This window comes from Dama dama, chromosome 13 (genome assembly GCF_033118175.1).
Source record: "Dama dama isolate Ldn47 chromosome 13, ASM3311817v1, whole genome shotgun sequence".
Lineage (NCBI taxonomy): Eukaryota > Metazoa > Chordata > Mammalia > Artiodactyla > Cervidae > Dama > Dama dama.
Window position 1 is genome coordinate 56,978,403 of NC_083693.1, and position 23,320 is coordinate 57,001,722.

The following is a 23,320-nucleotide window of genomic DNA, read 5'->3' on the forward strand; positions in this document are numbered from 1 at the left end:
ATAGCATTTTTTTCCCTCAAGTGAACAAATACTGTTATGTTCCAAAATTTTAAAAGTTGATGTAAGGAACATTCCATATTGTAAAAAAAAAAAAAAAAATTCAGCATAACTGTTAGCATAAAAAAATGATGGAAGGACATTCTCGAATGTCAGCCATGATTCTCTTTGAATATGGGATCATGGACAGATTTCTGTTTTCTTTTTACTTATCTATATTTTCAAAAATTTCTAAAATAAGTAAACTGGGTTTATAATAAGACATTTTTTGAAAAGGTTGAGCCACCAAAGATACAGATTATTTAAAAAATTATCATTGCCCTATTCACATGGTACTGGTAGTTCGGTTATTTGTGAGTTTTGAAAAACATTAATATTAACTTAAAGTTTTGCTAATGTATAGTACTGAAAGCCATGGGAGATTTATAAGAGGAAAAGATACGGAGCCTACTTTCAAGGAAGCCCTATTTTAGTACATTAACCAGCTCTCAGTGAGGAACTGTAGTGAGTGCTGGGATAGTAAGGAATTTGCTCACCAGTTACCCCATCACTTAATATGGTATCTTGGCAAATTACTATTTTTCTAAAACTAGTATTTGGAGACTTTGTGTCCCTTCTTGCAAATCTTTCTTATTTTAGGGAGTCATGAAAGATAAATTTCTATAATTTATCTTCTATTCAGAACAGAAAGGTTTTCTTCTGAATTGTTTCTCCTCTGACCCTGCCGTTTTTGGTAATCATTTACAGTGCTATTTTAAGATACAGAGGATTTGAGACAAAATAGTTATGGTAGAAGTGAAAAAATAGAATGAAAGTTTAAGTGTTGGTTTGATTTTTCTTTTTAAATAGAGATGATCCAATTTTAAAAAAAGTAATATCCAACATGAATGTCAGTTAAGTGACTTAACAATGGCTTGTTAAGAATTGTTAAGATGACATGGCAATGGCTTAAGGCCAAAGGTCAACAAACTTTACTGATCTAGATTTAAAAATTTCTTGGAAAGACAGATGTGGACAATTTTCTGCACATTTAATCATTTAATGTTAAGGTATTAAACTGTCTTTTTGGTGTGTATATTTAATTAGTAGATGTTTTAGAATAATTATATAACATTACATAAATCAATAAAATTCTAATGATTGTTAGTATGGTTTGGAATTGTCCTGTTTAGGCAGAGTGAGTTTTGCCTTGTTTCAAGATTTGTCGTATGGTCGTGATTCATACACATTTTTTGGGGAGATGTCACCTTAGTCTTAGAGGAGTTGAATTATGTTATGTTGAAACAAATAATTTCCCTAATTAGTGTACCCACTAATTATTTTATAATCATAATTAATTAGAATTGTTTAATTTTCATGGATGATTCTTTTAGGTTGAAACAAAGCTAAAGTTAGTATTTTCCTTTCCAGTCTTGATCTGGTGTGAACCAGCAGGACTTTGGGGCATTCATTATGAGAAGACCCAAATTTCTGGCTTGATTTTTACCATGTATAAAAATTTTGGCTTAAAAAGAGGCTGGGTAGAAGTATTAATGGGTAAACTTTACTAGCGAAAAAAAGATACATTATTAATCATGTGGGAGAGAGTCACAGGAAATATTAAGCTAAAGTATTTGCCTTCAAAATCCTCATCACCAAAACTTTGAGAATTTTAGTGACTTTTGTCTCCTAGACTGAAAATTAGATGCTAGAATTAGAGTACTGAAGGTTTTAGAAATTTTTTGTAGGAAATCCTTAAATAATAAAAAAAATTATAATTTATATAGCTCTTTAACATGTTAAAAGGTATTTAGGCGAACAAAATATCAATTTTCTGTCAGAAAGAATTTAGCTTATTAATAATTAGTTTTTGTAATTTTTATTTTTATAAAATATCAATGTGTAGCTCAAAATATTTGCTCCCTTAATTGTGATTTAAAAAATTTTTCTGTAGAGTGTATTAAAAATCTCCAGACTGAACAAGCATCTTTACAGTCAGAAAATACACAGTTCGAAAGTGAAACTCAAAAACTTCAGCAGAAACTTAAAGTAATGACTGAACTATATCAAGAAAATGAAATGATACTTCACAGGTAATAAATTACATTGATCACTCCATTGAGTGGCAGATAAAACAGCTTAAAGATATTTTGCTTTCAGCTTATGTGATTATTTAGGCTTCCCTTGTGGCTCCGCTGGTAAAGAATCCACCTGCAATGTGGGAGACTTGGGTTCAACTCCTGTGTTGGGAAGATCCCCTGGAGAAGGGAAAGGCTACCCACTCCAGTATTTTGACCTAGAGAATTCCGCAGACTCTATAGTCCATGGGGTCACAGAGTTGGACACCACTGAGTGACTTTCACTTTCATTATGTGGTTATTCAAAGTTCTTAATTTATGATTGGGTTGCATCTCATCAATTTATTTTTTTAAGAAAGTTATTTGATTTTGAAACATTTTTTGTTCAATGATAAAAATATAAATGCTAATGGTGAACTCTTAAAGCGTCTGTATTAGTAGTACTGTATTGATAAGGTGCTTTACAATTTGATTCTATTATATTAAATTCCACACTCAGGTACATTTGTTTTTTTCTTACGTGTGATGTTTTTATTGATATTTACAGGTTGCTTTATGGGAAGCAGTAGAATAAATCACCAGTTGTGATATAATTAAAAATATACCATTGGTTATTTTATGACATACAATAACAGAAATAAAATACTTTTTCTTTTAAGGAAATTGACAATGGAGGAAAATTACCGGTTAGAGAAAGAGGAGAAACTTTCCAAAGCTGATGAAAAGATCAACCATGCAGCTGAAGAGCTGGAGACCTATAGGTATGAATATATTTCACCCCTTTCTTTTTGAGGTAGGAAGGGTATCCATACAAAAGCCCAAAAGCAGAAAAAAATAATAATCAAAAAAAATCCCCCATAATTTTGTTTTATTATTTTCATTTAGATGTCTTGCTCTTATGCGATTATACAGAAAATATAAAAAGGAAAAAAGTTTTACTTTATGTAATTCAAAACCTCTTAGAGTAGTTGGATTTGAATATGGGCAATCCTATATTATGTTAAAGTTAAGAACTTTGTCAATGTGACTAATTTTAAGGTCTTTCCTCTTTGGTTCACATGGGGAAGAATGTATATAATATCAATCAGTTTGAGAAGTATGCTGCAAAAAGAATAAGCCTTAATTAAAGTTATGAAGAAGTGTTTATAAGACCATAAATCTAGTTTTTACCTTAGCTCAATCCTTACTGAAATAATCAATCCTAAAATAATAGAAATAATAAAAACCTAGAGAAAATAAGTGACAAGATTCAACAGTACTCCAAATTGTTGTGATACTTCATTTTACATTAGGAAGAGCAAGCTTGAATTTTATCCAAAAGAAGTTTTTAGTCTTATAAGGTCTTTTTATAGTCTTATGAACTTTAAGTCTTTTTAGTTTTATAAAGGTAATAGCATTTTCTTTCTCACAGATCTTTAATTTCCTAGAGTTCTATTAAGACACTAGACATCTGAATACATCTCCCAATATGCTTCTTAAAAATGAAAATGAGCCAGTATTCCATCTAAATCTTTTCATGATTTTTGTCTTAGGTAAACTCAAGTAGTAATATTCCTAAAGCTTACCTAATGTTTAAATTATATCAGGAAAAAAATATGCTTTAGAACCTTGCAACTAAACCAGCAACACCAAAGGTGATGAACATGTGGAGTTCTAGCATTACATGAAACAAAGCAGTCTAGGTGTTAAATTAATTAATATTTTCAGTAGAGATAGCGTGTTCTGTCATTTCTTAGTTTATGTTAAGAGTAGAATGATTGTTCTTTATAGAAAGCGAGCCAAAGATCTAGAAGAGGAGTTGGAGAGAACTATTCATTCTTATCAAGGACAGGTATGTGTGTGTGTGTGTGTGTGTGTATGTGTAACTTAAAACAGTGGTGATTTGTTTGAATTCATATCTGTTTTGATGCAGGAGTATAGTTAGTCTCTTGAGGTTTTGCATGTGGTGGCCGAACATTTCTAGGGAGCAAAGATTCTGGGACAAGAGACATTGTTTAAAGTTGCTATGTGAACTACTGCTGATTTGGGAATTTGAGTTGCATAAATAAATAAACATATATCAGCATTAGGGTCTTTTATTTATATATATATATATGACCAGTCTGGCTAGTTGTTTCTTAATTGGTATCTCCTATTCATGGGGTCGCAAAGAGTCGGACACGACTGAGCGAGTGAATTGAACTGAACTGAACTGATTGTAATTGATTATTGTGTAAAACAGAAATGTACTAGACAAAAATTTCAGTTGTCTTAACATTGTTTTTGTTTTAGAAGTGTAATAGAGTAGATCATATGTATATGAAAATTTGCTTTAAAATAATACTTGCTGACTTTTTAGAGATGATTGAGTTACATTTGAGTTTATGAGTTTTGTATTAAATCAGTGGTAGGTATGAATGTTTTTTACAGAAAAAATAGTTATTAGTAGTATTTTAATGACTTTTCTTTTTCAGATTATTTCTCATGAGAAAAAAGCACATGATAATTGGGTAAGTATTAAATTTTCTTAGGCTTTTTTGTCAAATTGTTCTTTTTCCTAATTTAGATGAGCAGTGTAAAGGTACACTTTTATAACTGAGAAAAAAGGTAGTGTATAAAGAAATCAGTTTCTTTTAATTTCACCAGTAGTGGGATTACATCCCTTATGAACTAAATACTTTGTTATGATACAGTTATTCACAAAATCTGATTTTTCCTTCTCTGCTTTTAGCACATTACTTCTTTGCAAGGAGCTTTACTCTTTGGGGCTTATACTCTGGGGGAAGTGAGGCAACATTCATAGACTTGTTTCAGGCAGTGGATTGCCAGCTAATTACTTGTGGACAAATTTTTAAAATTCTCTGGGCTTGTTTACTCATCTGTAAAACAATGGGACTAGCTGAAGTAATAATCTAAAGCCCCTCCTAGTTCTAAAAGTTATATTAATATAATTCAGGTATCTGATTCTCTGATTTTTAATTACTTGTTACACATTAAAAAAAAGACCTTCACAAGAAATGACATGTCAGTGTTTTGGAGGAACTGTATGAGAAAGTGATAACTATATAGATTTTGAGTAATGATCAGGATGGTCTCTCTAACATGAAGAACTGTTGTTAACAGCTGGCCTTTGAAAGACTTGCCCCTCAAAGTCTTCAAGGGGAAGTGATTTGCACAGTAGGTGAATATGGGGTCTGGAGTCATCTTGTCTTGGTTGCTATCCTGGCTCTATCACTTACCACCCGTTCCTTACCTAAAGACAGAGATATTACTAGTATCTATTTCACAGTTATTGTGATGACATTAAATAAGATAATTCTGAAGCCAAGTACCTGACACATAGTAGGCATTCAATAAATGTTAACTGTTAAATTATCATTGTTGTACTGAAGCTTGGAAGATATTTTTATTTTTAGGCATGGATGTTTCTTGGAATGGAGATTTCAGCTTAGAGTAATAAATTAGATAAGCTGAATATCAGGATCCTTCCCAATTTTGAGCTTTTATGTATATGCTTCTGTAATATTTGTTACTGAAATAATATTTGTTATTGAAATAATATGCTGGTCTTGGAAGTGAGTTTAGTCTTCCTCACTCCTTTCTAAATGCTCAGATGCAAATTATTTTTTAAAGATGGAGAGGAACTGATGTTTATTAGTATTGCATATATTCTAGGCAGTGTACTCAAAGGCTTTTTACATATATTACTCACTTAGTCCACACAATAACTGTAAAAAAAAATGAGTATTGTAATTCAGGTCTTCCTGATGAGGAAACAGCCCTAGGTCACGTGATTAGAGAGTTAAGATTGGAGATTGAAACATTGACCTTTTAGATTCTAAGTCTTATACGTTTTTTTTTTTTTTTTTAAGATTCCAAGTCTTATACTTTTTCTTTTCAATACATTGAAATTCTTGTTTAGTAAATAATGACATTGACCTTAAATTAAAACATGCAGAAAATATGCCCTTCATGTCTCAAACTAAAAAGATATTTTATAAAAATAATATATACTTATTGAACAAAAATTATACCATGTAGAAAAGTACAAAGAAGTAATCAGCAGTAGTACTTTAATTTATTCCATACTTTTATAGATACATTGAGACAGAAAGCACATATATATGTTTAAAAAAACAAGATCATATATTAATGTTTTATAACCTTTCTTAATATATCATAGATACTTTTTATGAAGTTTTATCTTTTCTATGAAGGTTTTCATTTTATAAACTTTCAGTTTGTTTCCACTATTTTACTGTAATAATTTCTTAATTTTAGGTGTTAGTTACTCTGTTGAGCATTTCTTTGCTCCATCCTATTAGATTTAATCTTCCTTTAAATTGTCATAGTACTTGGGTTTTTTTTTTGTATCCTGTGGCAAGTCCTGTGGTTATTTGTATTTGTTCTTACCACAGATTTAAGCTTATAGGGACTGTCTTGTTTTCCTTCTTAACACCTGTACCTAATAGAATCTTTTTGCATCTTGTAAGTGTTCAATATCTGAATATAAATGTTCTAGATTACAATATAGTTGGTTATTTACTAAAATTACAGTTTTTGCTAACTTCTGGGTGTAAATTTTTCAAATGTGAACCATTGTCATCAGTCTATTTTTATATTTCTTTGTTGTAGGTATATCTTTAATATATACTATACTATAATCAGAGTAGAACTTACTTTTGACTTAACTACACATTTTTGTGCCATATATTTAAGAGTAAATATGTTACACATTAGCAAACATTTAGAAATGATTTTAGTTCTGCATCATTAAAAGTTAAATGAATTGGTATTTTGTTAACAAAAATTGTCACAATGGTGTTCTTTTTTGTTAGTACAAAATTGATTATATAATTTGGAAAAAGATTTACACCTGGAATCTTTTGATATTGAGTGCTAACATGTGGTTAAGCTATATTTTTGGTGAATATTGGCCCAGTTAAAGTCAATTCTCAGGTACAGTTCACAATTACAGACTGCGTTAATTTGCCTGCCTTTTGGTGACTGTCACATTTGCCCTAGTGAACTGCATTAATCTGGCGGGTGTGGTGTTCCCCATTCTGCTGCCTCTACCCTGGAGAGTCCACAGGATAACAGGGAAACGTAGTATTCTATGCAAGCTTAATTTTACCCACAGCTGTTTGGGTTTATTGCATATTCTTGGTATAGCCTTTTTTTCTTGTAACATCTGTATTGGTACTCTGATTTTTATTAAATGAAAGTGTCTGTAAATAAATGTTAAAGACTAAAGGAATGTATCTCTACAGTGCTGTGTACTTAATAAACATGCAGCATTCTATGATTATATTCAGTCATTAAAAAAAATGGCCTTTACCAGCATGTTTAGACCTTTATAGTTTCACAGAATTACAGTGATCTCTTTCCAGAAATAGGTACTTTGTTCCGCTGCCAGTGCTGCCACGCATAATTCTGAGTCTCCATTTCTAAGCTTGAGTCCTCTTCCATAGCTCTTGTCATGTTATTTGGATATTTACAACACCAAGTAATTCTAATCCTTGACTTCACATCTAGCTGAAAGCATTTCTTGGCAAGTACATGATTAAACTCCAGCCTTAGGTTCATCTGGTTGTATGAAACTCATTTCTTTTTGATATAATTTTCTAAATTAATTTTTTTTTACATTGAGTTTACTGAAATGCTTACTTACATACTTAAGTGATTGTGATATTTGTATGCAATTATTGAGATATTTATGTATGCTTATATTTCAAGTTTTCATAAATTTATTTTAAAAATATATTATTTTCCTTAAGTTGGCAGCTCGGACTGCTGAAAGAAACCTCAATGATTTAAGGAAAGAAAATGCTCACAACAGACAAAAGTAAGTATCTTAGTAGGAATACTTTAAAAACTTTGCTTATGACTTTTATTCTTAGTTGTTATTTTATTAAGTAGTTGATATTTTTATAAGGATAAACAGACTTTCAGTGATCCAACATATCTAGTAATAAAGTATACCTTAGTTCTATTAGAGTTTACTAGATTTTTTGTTTGAAACGCTTGACTAGAGGTTACTGTAACAGAGAGAAACTTTTCATAGATTTTTTTGTAAAAAGTATAACTTAAAAAAATTTTGTTTAAATCAGAGTAGGTAGAAAGAGATTATAAGAGATGGAGATAGAAAGGATAAATCTTTTTGACATGGTAATTCACAGAGTATTAACATCTTTTAATGAATAAATGGATAGAATGTTTATTATTTCTTTTTCCATGATTTTATTATATTGGATGGCATTGCTTTACAATAACAAAATGAATGAGAGGATAAAAGAGTACAGTGTACAATTGAAGGGAAGAGTAAATGGTTTTCTATGAAGACTGTAAAAGTCTTCCCATAGTGTTATAATTTCTTGACAGAATGTACTATTAACATTATCCAGTATTAGTTTTAGTCTCTTACTTGTCTTTTCTACTCAGAAATTAAAGCCATATGATTAAATGTTTTATTTCAGATCTAATGGTATAGAACTAGAAATAAGATTCTTTTAAAATGTCATATTTTTCAGATAAAAGTTTGGAAAGGAATAAAATAGTAGGATGAATTAATCAGGTTCCAACTTTATGTTATGACTGGAATCGTATGGGTAACACTACAACGGAAAGCTTATGTGACTCAGAGCTGGGAGCCCTGAGTTTTAACCCTGGTACTTTCATTTTGCATAAATCATTTAAACTCCTAACCTCATTTTCCTTAGTTGTAAAATAGTAGTTTTGAACTCATTGACCTTTTAGGGCCCTTCACGATCTTTCTAAAAGTTGGATTCTGTGATATGGTATTCTTTGTAGCCTAGTTTTGAAAGAGAATAAAACAATTCCAAACCTCAACAAAACATCACTATCATGAGGCAAAAGGAACCTGTTACCCTAAAATAAATAGTGGGGGATATGTAAAGGTATTTTGGTCAGAATAATTTTAAAGGACCTGTTTCTTTTATGTAGATATTGAGATAATAAAAAATAGTTTATAATAGTGGCATTTTTCTTGAAATGTGAGTGCTTCTCTTAGATAAGTAACTTAGTGATGTTTGTTCTTTATTTGCAGATTAACTGAAACAGAGTTTAAAATTGAACTTTTAGAAAAAGATCCTTATGCACTTGATGTTCCAAATACAGCATTTGGCAGAGGTAGTTTTTTTTTTTAACCCCTCATTAAAAAAATACTTAATATATTTTGTACATACCATTTATATTAGTGTGAATTAACACTACTTATGAATTTTTTAGATTTTGGAGCTAGGGTTCTAATCTGAGTTATCTTGTGGTCTGCCAAGTTTCTGAGTTTTGTTCTCTAGCAATAATGTGAGTAATGGCTTTCTCAGTGGTATTTTGTAGGATGATGTATGTTTAGTACCTTGAGCTCCTTGGGAAGCAAAGTGCTTGGTACATAGTAAGGTACTCATTATTTTTTTGGAGAGTGAATGGGTAAAGATTGCTTAAATGGAATAGCATTGTGACTGTTTACATATTAACCATTCTTTGGAATTTGCTTGAATTTTAAAAATAAGAATTAAAACAGCTGGTTTTAAATTATTTAAAACTTCATTAAAAGGGTGGGAAAACTTTATTAATCTGAGTTTTGATTGCTTTAATTACCTCCAAAAGAACCAGTTATTTGGAAGATGTATTTAATATTTCTGTCCATTCATTAGTGAGTTAGCATCTTTATGATCTCATACTATTCCAAATAGTTTACATTTTTCAAAGTAATTTTGCTTGAATTGGAATTAAGCTTCTAGGGTAGTAAAAGCAAACCTATCTTGTGTAGGTAGACTCCTCTTTTAATAACTGTTGAAAAGTTATAAAAATCACTTTGAGAGTCCAGTTTCATTAAGTATTTCTACATTAAGAAATAGCAGATTGTTATGAATTTCAAATAGGAACAAAGTCTGGAGTTGAGGGAGTTACACAGAAAGAATTTTTATCTGAATCTAATGCAAAAATGTCTCAGGGTAAATAATGCTTTGATCTTTTGTTGTAACTACATTCAAATATTATATAAGCTGCATAATAAAATTTAGCATGTTTTGAAAAGTGTTATTTTGGGTGGCATTGAAGTTTGTTTGTTTTTTGATAATGTTGTTGATTTTCGATCTTTGGAAGAATAACCATTATTTGAGAATGGTGAAGTTTGTAAAATGATCAGACTTTTGGTTATATGGTTTATAGATAAAGTGATTTATTTGATGTGTAAAACTGAGTTTTCACTGGTGATAAATCAGAAGTAATTTCTGATGGTTCAGAGTATTTTGTGGTTTTTTTTTTCCTGCTTTTGAAAATCTGAACTTTACTCGGGTAATTCATAGCCCAATACAGGCCCTGTCTGGCCCTGATTTAAACAGAGCCCTTCTGTTGGTACAACCCTCACCAGCTGAACTATCTGGAAGCATACTGCCATTAAAAACAAAACAAAAACAAACAAACTTCATGCCCCTCAAATTCTCTTATAACTCTAAAATATGGTGTCCTTTACTTAATAGTGTATGATCATTCAAGTGTAATAGTTACCAAAAGAGTGATGTTTTTATTGACTGAAGTGTCTGGTAGATAAACACATGGTTCTATATATAGCTCTATCCCATATTAGCTAAACCCAAGGCACCTTTAGTATTTAGGACAGAGATTAAATTTAAATTGGCAATAGAATGACCCGATGGTAATTTGCTGAGTTAGGATTCTAATCTATAGTGTAGGTAATTGAAACTATGAATTTAAATATGCTGTTTTAATTATTCCAGAGCATTCCCCATATGGTCCCTCACCATTGGGTCGACCTTCACCTGAAATGAGAGCTTTTCTCTCCCCTCCAACTTTGTTGGAGGGTCCACTCAGACTCTCACCTTTGCTTCCAGGGGGAGGAGGAAGAGGTATATTGTTTAAACATCTTTATTACTCTAGATTTCTTCCTTACTTTATATTTTCATCTCAACTTATCTTTAAAATGATCTTTAAAATAAACCTTTGAAAAATACAGGCATTCCTTGCACTTACTTACTCTGGGTTAATTTTTGTTTGGAAAAGAAACTCTGTGACATCTAATTTGAATATATTTTCCCCTTAGAAACCTATTTCTGATGGATTACATTTTGGTCAGGGACTTGATATATCATCTTTTAAAATCTTTTTAAAAGCTGGAACTTTTACTACATAATATATAACTTTATAAAAGTATACATGAAATACAGTAACAGTATAACCTAGCATAAAATTGTATTTTAATTAAGCATTATTGGAATACAGAATTTTTTAAAAATCTTTTTTTACTTTATTATCATGATCTTTTTATTGTAAAAAATCAGAAAGTGAAAGAGTTTTTTTTTTTAAGAAATAAGGAATTCAGAAGTGCTCTCTTGTAGACATAGTTTTGTTGGGAACCTTAAAAGAGCCCTAAATCATATGTTAATACTTTAAGAAACTGACCCAAGATCGTGTGCTTTGTTACCCCCTTATGTGTTTTTGAGAATTTCCAGAGCCATTCAAGCCCAAGCATTAGCTATTGATCTTTCTGCAGTTACCTCATCAGCACTGATGTTACCTGTATACCTCTTTTGATCTGGAGTTTTCCTCTTTTAGCTCTCAACTATATTTTGTTTGTCAAGTTACTTTAGAACTTTCCCTTGTGTTGTGGCAAAATTCAAACATATTTATTCCAAAATCGAGAGCCTTAGGTTTTTAGCCCTGAATTTCTGTTTATATCATGTCAGATTACACGTGAACATAAGTGTTATCGAAGCCAGTCACATGAGGTAGTACTACCCTTACTATCTTTGATGCTTTTTGATAACTTCTATTCAGTTCTATTCCATTTCATTAAGAAAGAATACTAGTTAAGATTAACTTCATACGCCTCAATGGGTTGCAGCCAACAGTTCTGAAAAACAGTGCCCTATAAGTAAGGGTATAAACTAGCTAAATTGGCAATGTGAATCACTAGAAGTTGAATGACATAAGTCAAGGATTGCTTGTAGTTAACTGAATATTTGAAATAACAGTAAAAATTACCTTTGATTTCTCCTCTCCTATTTAAGTTACTTTCCTTTCTTTTTTAAATAACTTTCAAGATACAATGTGATTAGATCATTTGCAAGGGTGTTTTACTGTTTGTTAGAAAAGCTACATAAGTTTTAGGTAAGTTAGCAGCAGGCCTTAAAAAGAGTTGCTTTGAACTGAAAGTTTCTATGACCCACAAAAGAAGAATGACCTTTCTTTTCCTTCCTCTTTTTTTTTTGAAAGTTTGGATGAGATACATGTTTGAGTAAGATTGAGTGTAAGGAAAATAATTTCTTTTTAGAGTAAATTGTATGTAACTTGTGGACTGAATGAAAAACCTTGACCTTTAGCATGTTCATGTTGGCAGTTTTTCACCTAATAGTCACTTGCCTGTACTTTTTTCCTCTGGAGGTAAGCAATCAGGAGAAAGTCTTTGAGTGTCTCCTTTAAAGATCCATTTTTCACTCTAGACAACCTCAGCCTAATTGACTCTTGCACATATTTCACCGATTTAATTTTCTGCTATCCCAGCCTTTTTTTCCCTTCTGATGAACTGATTAAAAGGATGAACAAACTAGAAGGAATAAGGATAAACAGACCTTCTGACATAAAAGTCAGTTGGCTTCCTGACAACAAGAGTAGATAGAACAATTTTAAAAATTACTAAAATTAAAAAAAACAAAACAAAAACAGAATGCTTATACTGATTGCTACAAGTTACCATGAAAAGGTACTTTTATCTCTTAAAGGAAGTGCTGAAATGTGGGGAGCATTTTAGAATGATTTCTATTAAAATAATTGTTTTTTAAAGTTGTTCTTTGAAAAATTAAATAAGCTTTGGTTTTCTGGGCAATGTAGTTTTGAGGAGACCTCATTCTCCCCTCAATGATAGATGAAATATTAATTAATTAATTTTGTTATTTAATATTAAACCTTTTTATATTTGTGTTTTTCACTTTAATTGAGTATGGGTTATTAGTTGAGGTGCCATTCTTTCTGTGGTCATAGGAAGGGAATTTTGGAATGATTCCCTTTCTTTATAAATGTTAGCATGTCAGATTTTCTTACCCAAATGAGTGTTACCTTGTTCGGTGTTTATTTCAACAGTGCTGTTGCTTTTGAAACTCTTTATTTTAGACTTGACTTCAGAGTTATGAGCTCTCTTTGGAGGTGAACTTGATATTTAAAAATTGCTAGAAGCCGCTTAAAGTCAAATATATTTGGCATATATAAATTTTGTAATCAGACTGGCTAAAATCATTTCTGAGGCAGAAATTATGAAGAATCATGCCTCTACTTACTACAATAGTAAGATGCAATTTCTTAAGTAGCTGTTAAGTTAATCTGAGTACATTTCTAAAATATACTTTGAGTAGTTGCAGAATTATTAAAATAGGTACATAGCCTCTAAGATGACTGTTTTAAAGGCTTCATACTCTTTGACTATTGGCATATTAGTTTAATTAACAAAAATCTCATAATTATTACATCTGATATAGAAATCCTTTACTTTGCTATTTACTTTCTACTCTTATTTTTCAGACTTAGTATTTATAATTTCCAATTTAACCACTGATATTATATGTAAATAATGATGGTAATAACATTTAAGAATGAGTTTTATAGGCAAGTATTTATGTATATGACAAAATATTTCCTTTTGTTTTAGAAATGGCTTTGGTAGGATAGAGTTATAGTCTAATGTGTCTTGGGAAAACTTGGTTAGAATCTGATTGTTTTGCCTTTCAAAAAAGGCCTGGATTTTATTTGATGAGATCTTATAATACTTTTTTAGATAAAACAGTTGTATCTTTCTTCTTTAATTAGGCTCAAGAGGCCCAGGGAATCCTCTGGACCATCCGATTACCAATGAAAGAGGAGAATCAAATTCTGATAGGTTAACTGATCCTCACAGAGCATCTTCTGACACTGGTTCCCTTTCACCACCCTGGGAACAAGATCGTAGGATGATGATTCCTCCATCAGGTATGGAATGCGTATAGTTGGTGTGTATATTTGAAAGGCATCCAATGTGTGTGCAACATACAGGAATAGAGAAGTACACGTGTGCCCTGTCTTAAGGAGAACCATGATACATATTAGAAAACAGTAGTAACACAAATTTCCAAAGAGAGTAATTAGGGATAATTATTCACATTATAGAAAACTGTCCTCCCTCCACCCCCACCATGCAATGTCTTTACAGTTTTTGTTGCTCATAGATGTGATACATGTTTATATTTATGTTAGAAAGTTCAAACAATGGAGAAATGTGTAATTAGGAAAGTGAAAAAAATCCCCCTTGTCATCTTAAGCATGCCCCTCCCAGAATGTAGTTTTATATCTTTTAGGGAGTTCTTTTTTGATATGTTTTCATAAACATAGGTATACCCATTCCTTCATCACTTCTGTGCAGTTATACCATTCACCTTATAATTGTCTTTTTACCCTTGAGCAATATATCTTAGATTAATTGTCAAGATAAATATGTTTACTGGAAGACTCACAGTAGAATATTCTGAAGTAAGGCAATAACTGCTATTCCCTTATAGCCTCTATTTGCCCAAGGAATGTTATTAAAATTATTCAGTTTGCTAAACTTTTATTTATGCACAGTGTTTCAGGGACAGACACTGTTATGTAAAGTGAGCTATGCCTGCTTTGCATAAATTAGTTACATTTTAAAAAATATACTAGTTCAGATTGCTTCCTGAGGAGTTGGAGAAGGAAGAATATTGTGGTTAAAAAAACCCTTTAATTCCAAGAGTTAGCCTTTGCTTTGTTAGTGTGTGTATGTTGTATGAAGTGGTAATTTCTTTGGTTTGAGGTTACTTTCTTTTGTTTGATATCATTAGAGTATCAGCTTCATAAAAACAGAGATTTGTGTCACTTTAGTTCACTGCTGTATCTCCAGAACCTAGAACAGTGCTGAGCCTGTAATATTTGCCCAGTAAATATTTGTTGAATGAATGAATACCCAAATAATTCTAAGAAAGCTGAATATTTTTCTTACTGTTTTTATGTTTAGAACTATATATGCTGTGACTTTCAGACTTAAGAATCTGTTAATAGGTGGCATAGAAATCCTCCTTTCAAGGATTTTTTTCTTAAGTAGCATTCATTTTAAACTTTAGATGTGATAAAAATAAAGATGAATAATTTACAGCCCCTTTCATAAGGAGTTTGATTTCAAGCTTTTGGTATATATTATATTTCCGTGTGTGTGTGTGTGTGTGTATACATACACATATATATATATTTTAAATTTTTTGTTTGGCTGCATTAGTCCTTAGCGGGATCTTTCTTTGTGACTCACGGACTCTAGCTGTGGTGCATGGGCTAGTTGCTCCAAGGTATGTGGGATCTTAGTTCCCTGATCAGGGATCAAACTCATGTCCCCTGCATTGCAAGGTGGATTCTTAACCACTGAACCACCAGGGAAATCTCATATTTTTGTAAAGGATGTTCCTTTTGAGAATTTACAAGCTGTCAGTACCAAGAGTCCCTGTCACATGCTCTGCCTCTCCCCCCAAGTATTAGCTAGTGTGATGATGCTCAAACTTGGCTTATCATCAGAAATAATCTAGGGGACTTAAAAAAAATGCAAATGCCTGGGTTTCACCACATTCCCTCGCCCTAGTTTTTCTGTAAATTTCATTGAAGTATAGTTGATGTACGATGTTGTCATTACACCTTCTGAACATAATCTCTGGAGGTAAGATCTGTATTTCCCAAAAAAACCTCTCTAGGAGGTTCTGAGGAATAGCTAAATTTAAAAACCACTAATTTATCCAGTGTCCTTACTAAATAGAGAAGGGAACTGAGTCCCAGAAGAACGATTTTCCCTGACAGTCTTCAGTTAGAACAGTTAGCTAGATGAGGAGCTGAGGCTGGAACCCAAACAATAGTGACCGTTATTCATAAAATTGGAACATATTTGACATGTTGTTTAACAATTGCCTGAAACCTATAATTTTTCAGACCTTTTGATGTTGTCCCATGGATCTCTGTCTCCTCATTTTATTGCCAATTTTTTTTCCTTTCTTTCTTTTTATGGTTGAATAACTTCTGTTGATCTATCTTCAAGTTTACTGACTCTTTCCAGTGTTACTTCCATTCTGCTGTTAAGCCCATCTGGTACATTTGGAGCTTTCCTGGTGGCTTAGTGGTAAAGAATCTGCCTGCCAATACAGGAGACATGGATTCGATCCCTGGGTCGGGAAGATCCCCTGGAGAAGGAAGTGGCAACCCACTCAAGCATTCTTGCTTGGGAAATCCCATGGACAAGGGGCCTGGCAGGCTACAGTCCACAGGATCACAAAGAGTTGGACACGATTGAGCAACTAAACAACCCCATGGACTGTAGCCTCTGTCCAGAATTCTGCCGGTGAAAAAGTATTTGGATTGGAAATTAAGAAATTTGATTTCTAATCTTCACTCTTTAATCTTTTTATGTAATTTTTGAAATTTGTTTTATCTCTTTGGAGTTCAGTCCTTTTATACAGTGAGAGAGATGAACTGAGTGATCTGTGTAATCTGTTTATCTGAGTAATAGAACATTTAGTTCAGTATTAATGGTTAATGTTGAGATGTTCTAGATAATGTTCAATCTAGTTGACAGACCAAATAATATAATATACAATTTAGTAAAACCAGACTACAGCATTCTTTCCTAAATCCAGTTGTGAATACACCTTTTTCAGTTTAAAAACTTAATTGAGGGACTTCCTGTTCTAGATCAAGCTACCTTTTAATCAAACTGGTAAATGTTTTCAGCAGTTAACAGTGATAAGTTACGTACTACCTAGAGCAACCACTAAAAAGTCTTCTTAAAGAGAAGAATCTGCCTGCAACGCAGGAGAGCCGGGTTTGATCCCTGGCTTGGGAAGCTCCCGTGGAGAAGGGAATGGCTACCCACTCCAGTATTCTTGCCTGGAGAACTCCATAAACAGAGGAGCCTGACCGGCTACAGTCCATGGGGTCTCGAAGAGACAGACACAACTGAGTGACCATAAGGCCATGATGGTGACTGAGAAAAATATCTCATAAGTTCAGATAATATATGATTTTATGTATATGATCCTTTAATGACAAAATTATAGAACTAGAAAACAGATTAATGGATGCCATGAATTAGGGATGGTGGAGGGAGGAGAGTGGATGTGATTAAAGGGAAGCCTGAGAGAGATCCTTTTGGTAATGGAATAGTTCTGTATCTTGAGTGTGCTGGTGGTTTCATAAATATATTCATGATAAAATCTATCCATGGCAAGAACTATACACATTAGTTAGTAATAATGTTAGTTTCCTGTTATTACATTGAACTATAGTTATGAAAGATGTAAACATTTGGGGAAACTGGGTAAAGGGTATGCAGGAACTTTCTACATTATTTTTGCAGCTCTCTGGGAATCTTTATTTTAAAATCAACAGTTAAAAAAAAAACAAAACAACCTTCTTATCTGGGTACAGTGCATATAAAGTGCAAGTGTTTTTAAGCATATAACCTGATGATTGTTTCAAAATTTGAGCACACCTGTAAGCCAGCATTCAGGTTAAGAAACTGTTCTCAGTTTATTTTTATTTGTCTTATGAATTTAGGTAGAAATATCACGTCATAAGTAATCAGAATTAAAATTTTAACAAGAAGATGTCCTGTAATTAACAAGCCCATTATAAATTCTTAATAAATATTGAACTGCAACACGAATTTCATCACTGTTACTTACCTTGTTCAGTGTTTCATTCTGTGAGAAGTAGAACTTTATTTTGTGAGGATCTCATCCTTGAAGTTCAGGAGTAGAAAAGCAAAAACATCAAAATGCTTTTTGAAGCCTCTCTGAATCACAACAGCTAACATTTGGTTGACAAAGCAAGTCACATGGCAGAATTTGGAATCATTGGGCAGGATAGGTATTTTACCTCTTAAGGACAAGCATACAAGGAAAGGTAAATAATTGAGGTCATGAATACAATCTAGCCAGAGGGATTATATGAATACTATTGTGATGTATTTTCACTTACTATATAACTAGCTTTAAAAAACATATTTGGGTAATATAATTTTAAAATTTTAAAATTACTTTTTGGAAGAAAGCAATATATGGTTTTTCTGTTAAGTTCTTCCTAAGTAATTGCCTTGTTTTCTTTGTAGTTGCTCTTATTTACAAAGCTGTGCATAGTAAGCAATCTTGACTAATGGTTGAACAAGTTTTTAGAAAGTCTTAAAATATGATCTAACTCCCACATGTGTGTTCGCTGGGTCACTCAGTCATGTCCATTTATTTGCAACACCATGGACTGTAACCCATAAGGATCCTCTGTCCATGGAATTTTCTAGGTGAGAATACTGGAGTGGGTTGCCATTTCCTACTCCAGTAGATTTTCCCAACCTAGGGATTGAACCCATATCTTCTGCATCTCCTGCTCCCACATTTAGTAGTTATTAATAGATTTTGAGAGACATGCTTATTAAAATGTTCTTATGCTTTTTGTAAACTGTAATTAGTAACTGTGTGTTTCTACGATACTAGTAACATAATTCAAATAAGAAAAGAAATGCTAAAATTTAAATGATAGCTTTTTGACTGTCAGGGTATGAATCTGCAGGATTCTTGACTTTTAGTCTTTTGACTGATTCTTGAGAATTATATCTATAAGTAATTTATAGTATAGGTATTAATCACAATAATGATTCATCATATGTACATGACTATATTCATGAATCTAACAAGAAAGATAGTAATTGTGTCTAAGTTCATGTAAATATTTTGGTAAAATTTTAAGTTAAGAAAATAAAACCACAAATACTTTAATGAAACAAAGTTTCAGTTTTTATCATTTTTTTTCTCTTAATCTCTCAATGCCCCTCTTGATCTTTCAGTGCTCCAACTTCAGTGTCCTTTTATTCCTCTATGCTACTTCACAATTTCTTTTTCCCGGAATAGAGAAGTACTAGAGAAGAATAAGAATCTTAATTCTCAGCAGATCTTATGCTACTCTAGAGATATGCATTAATAGTGAATTATATAATTTTTCCTCCTTGTACTTTTTTGAACTTTAGCAAAGAGCAGGGAATATGTATGTAGGTATGTATTCCATTTTTTTTTTTTGGTCAGTGCTTATCTTTAACTGATTTAGATAATATATTTTATGTAAAGGGTAGCTAGCAAAGAGACTTAGCTGTTATTTCTTGGTGGTTTTATCATGAATTAAGTGTGGTCTTCAGCCTTGCATATTTAAAAAACTTACTTTTTATCTCTCTTTTTTTAAAAAGCTATGCAGAAGACATATACAGCCAACTTGATGAGGACAGTTCTAAATTTTACCTTGAGAGAGAAGAGCAGGCTAAACAGATCAGAACAGTTGGGAGAGCTTTATCAGAACAGTTTGGAGAACACAGGCGTAGATTTTTACATTACTGGCTCTGATCTGTAGATGTTTGTGTAGACCATTGCCCTGCATTGCAAACATTCTTTCAGATAAGATGCGTTTGATAGAATTATAGTTTGTCTCAAGTGAGGTTCACTTTGATTTCCTTGTTGAGATTTTGGAGTCTTCATAAGCTGAAAAAGTGTACTAAAACCCATAGTGATGCTTTTCTACTCTTAGAGGATGAGATTTACTTTAAAGTTGTTTCCAAATTTTGAGGCTGTCACTTTTTTGGGAGTATATATTTCTTGTGGTGCTTCAACTCTCTTGTGTAATGATCCTTTTTAAATTCTAATGATTAGCATTTGGTTGCTAACTTACTGCTATATGTAGTTATATAAACTTGAAAAATCCATGTTTAATTTTTCAGTCTTCCTGAAGAGAGTAGATAGAGGAAAGATTAAGATGTGGGGACAAATGTAAACAATATTTGAAAAAATTTGCTTTTAATAAAAATGAGAGATGAGGTGGTAATTGGATGGAGAAATGTTTTTGTTTTTAAAGATAGAAAACATTACAACATGTTTATTTGCTGATGGGAATGATCTAAGATCAGAGGAGAAATTGATGATGTATGGGAGAGGGTATAAAAATACACAAAAAGAGTGGGATCCAGAGGGTAATTAAGAAATTAGATAGTGTTTGAATAACTTTGTGAAAGGAAGGAAGGCAGAGCAACTGGGTACAGATTAGAGGCTGAGTGAGGTTAAGTGAGTGTGTTTAGTTGCATCAAGTTTCTTGATGTGTAAGATTAACTTGGGATAGGAGAGAAAGGGAGGGGATTGTCAAGAGATTTGGAGGGAGAAAAAGGTACACAGTAGCCATTTAGGAGAGTGAAAGAATTTACATGTAAGTGAAATGTGGTGTGATTCCAGGGCAATGTTGAGGATCCAGTTGAAGTTTATGATCATAGATTTGAAAGAGACTAGTCGATACTGTAGGCTTCCCAGGTGGTACTAGTGGTAAAGAATCTGCCTGCCAGTGCAGGAGATGCAAGGGACGAGTTCAACCCCTTTGTCAGGAAGATTCCCTGGAGGAGGAAATGGCAGCTCATTCCAGTATTCTTGCCTGGAAAATCCCATGGACAGAGGAGCCTGGAGTACAGTCCATGCAGTCACATAGAGTTGAATGCGACTGAGCACACAAGTCAATACTATATTTTAATATAGTTTGTAATAATAAAAAATTTATCATTACAGCTACTTTGGGATGCTTACTTTGTGCCAGATGTTAAGAGCTTTATATTAATCATTCTAACACTCTTAAATTTATTATTCCCATTTTACAGGTGAAGAAAAAAAAAAATAAGAAGTTAAAAAACAGCATAATCCTGTCTATCACCTACCAGAATTAACATATTAATATTTGTTTCATATATATATGTGTGTGTGTGTGTGTGTGTGTGTGTGTGTGTAGCTGTGTGTCAGAGAAAGAGAATGGGTAAATAAAACAAATATAAACAGCATACTATATGAGTTGAAGTCTATTCTGTTTCCTTCGCAGCAGGTGGATTCTTTACCCTCTGAGCCACCGGGGAAACTATTCTGTTTCCTTTCCCAAGGTCGTCATTACCTTCTTTCGCAGAGACAATTACTCATAAGTTTAGTGTTTGTAAACTTAATAGTCTATATATGATTTTTTAAAAATTTCTATTTTATCAAGTTTTTGTCAGCGTATGTTGCTGACTTCTTTCTATTTTAATAAAAAATTATTATTGCTGTATTTAAGTATATGAATATACCACAATATATTTATCCCGTCTTATCCATTTTCCTCTGATGAACATTCAGGGTGTTTTCAGTGTTTCACCATTACTAACAGTGCTGCAGTTAAAACTTTATTTTTGCACATATGTTCTTTAGAGATGAGTCCAGGTTATGAAATTACTGGGAAGTAAGATACATATAGTTTCAGTTTTAATAGATGTTGCCCTTGGTCTTCAAGGGTGGTTATGTGTGAAGTATTTGAGAGTAGCTGTTTCTTCAATACTTGATATAAAACTTTTAAAAAATATTTCCAGCCATATGAGTTAAATTTTTTCTCATTTTTCTTTGATTTTTTTTTTTTTTTACAGTTCCTTCATTATTTGTGCGCTTGAGCCTCTTTTCATGTTTATTGGTCATTTGTATTTACTTCTGTAGATTGCCTGATCCATTTCTCTTTAGGTTAATAGGAATTCTTAGCATCCTTTGGATGCTAATCTTCTATCTTTTGTAAATATTTTCTTGGTTTATTGTTATGTATGTTATTGTTATATGTCAAAACCCAAAAGTTTTCTATTTTTGTTATGGGAAATTAATCCATTTTTATTTTTACTGAATTTTTTTTCTTTAGAACCTGTCTACATCAAAAAGATACTCTTTTCTTCTAAAAATTTAATATTTTGTTTTGACTTTTTAAGTCCTTAATATGGATTTTATTTTGGTTTTCGTGTTTAGTTGAAGAGTTTTTTTCCCCCATGGGTAGACAGTTGTTTTAATACTGTATATTTATTTATCAATTTGAAATATTACTTTTATCTTAAATGTCCATGTTTGCATACGTATGTTTCTTAGACATTTTCTCTGTACCATCGGCCTCTTTATTCCAGAGCCATAATCTATCCATATTGATGGTTTTATCAGCTACTTTCTGGAAGTTTTACTTTCCATTAATTCCTTAATCATTAAATTAAATTATTTTTTCACATTCTGAGTAAAGATGCCTAGTGTACTTGATTAGTGAACAGTATTGAGTTAAAAAATGCAAATCCTTTATCCATCTTTATAATTCTCTTCTCAACCACATTAATGTTCTTGTTATATGATAGACCCCCAGTTATTAAAGCTGCTGAAGGAACTATTATAAGCTGAGATTTGTTTTGGAATGAAAAGAGATGAGTAACATTTTTGTTTAAACTAGACATTGTGAATTTTTTGGTAATTTTTATTTCATGAAATTGCTTCACGGTGCTCTGTATGCTTCTTCCTCCTTTTCTATTTTTTTTCCCTGATTCTTTTCCTTCTCCCATTCTTTCTTTTTAATCATCTATTCTCTGAGAAGGGTGGTAGAAAACAAAGGTAAGCAGGCAAAAGAGAAAGGAACCCTTCATGTACTTATTTGTATCTTAGTCTTTCATTGGTCATATGCTTTCCACGTAGTTTTATCTTAATACATTAAGTATATGTGTGTGTTTATGTATGTACATGTACATATATACATGTATATGTATATTTGAATTTGACTAGAATATCATTGTTTACTCGTTTGTCCTTCCTTATTTTTCTTTCAGGGCAAGCTTTACCTTCTCTGTGGCACTGTTTCTGACTCCTCCAGTCAGAATTAGATACACCATCTCTCATATTATTTTGTATGCCCTTTTATTTAAGATATGATTTGTTTTTGTTTTGTCACCATAAGGGCACAGATTGTATTAAAACCAACTTTGTATCACTGATGCCTGGCACATAAGAGCTGGTAGATTTAAAGAGTGGATTATTTTCCTAGAGGAGGGCAATGTGTAACATATGGTCAGTAAAACAGAATACTTATAACAAAATCTTGTATTTCTCAGGTTACTGATATTGTGGGGATATATTTTAGAAGCAAGATAATGATATGGTATCTTGAGACCTGATTTTAAGAAAGAGTTGGAAAGTCTGCCATTTAGTTAATTCCGTGTTTAAAGTAGGGAAAACTCAGTTTAGACCTCAGTGGTTGGTATTGGCTTTTTCTCCCATGGGGCTAATTCAGATGGTTACAACTCTGAAAGAGGGAGGAAATGAGCCTTCAAGACTCTCTGAATCTTTCTTTCCTAAGTCACATCCCTTGATCCTTGCTGCTGCTGCTGTTGCTGCTAAGTCGCT

At 32.3% G+C, this 23,320-nt stretch overlaps 1 protein-coding gene across 12 annotated transcripts in view; it reads left to right on the top strand.

Moving 5' to 3' along the window:
* Positions 1–23,320, top strand: part of MIA2 (MIA SH3 domain ER export factor 2) — an 88,701-nt gene that overhangs the window by 57,147 nt on the left and 8,234 nt on the right. For 10 of the 12 annotated variants that reach the window (XM_061159203.1, XM_061159204.1, XM_061159207.1 and 7 more), the window contains 8 exons: positions 1,931–2,069; positions 2,714–2,815; positions 3,825–3,885; positions 4,508–4,543; positions 7,811–7,878; positions 9,100–9,182; positions 10,793–10,921; positions 13,872–14,030. In XM_061159203.1, coding sequence (XP_061015186.1) covers positions 1,931–2,069; positions 2,714–2,815; positions 3,825–3,885; positions 4,508–4,543; positions 7,811–7,878; positions 9,100–9,182; positions 10,793–10,921; positions 13,872–14,030 — 777 coding nt within the window. The remainder of the gene's footprint in view (positions 1–1,930; positions 2,070–2,713; positions 2,816–3,824; positions 3,886–4,507; positions 4,544–7,810; positions 7,879–9,099; positions 9,183–10,792; positions 10,922–13,871; positions 14,031–23,320) is intronic. The other 2 variants (XM_061159205.1, XM_061159206.1) reach the window with 1 other exon arrangement.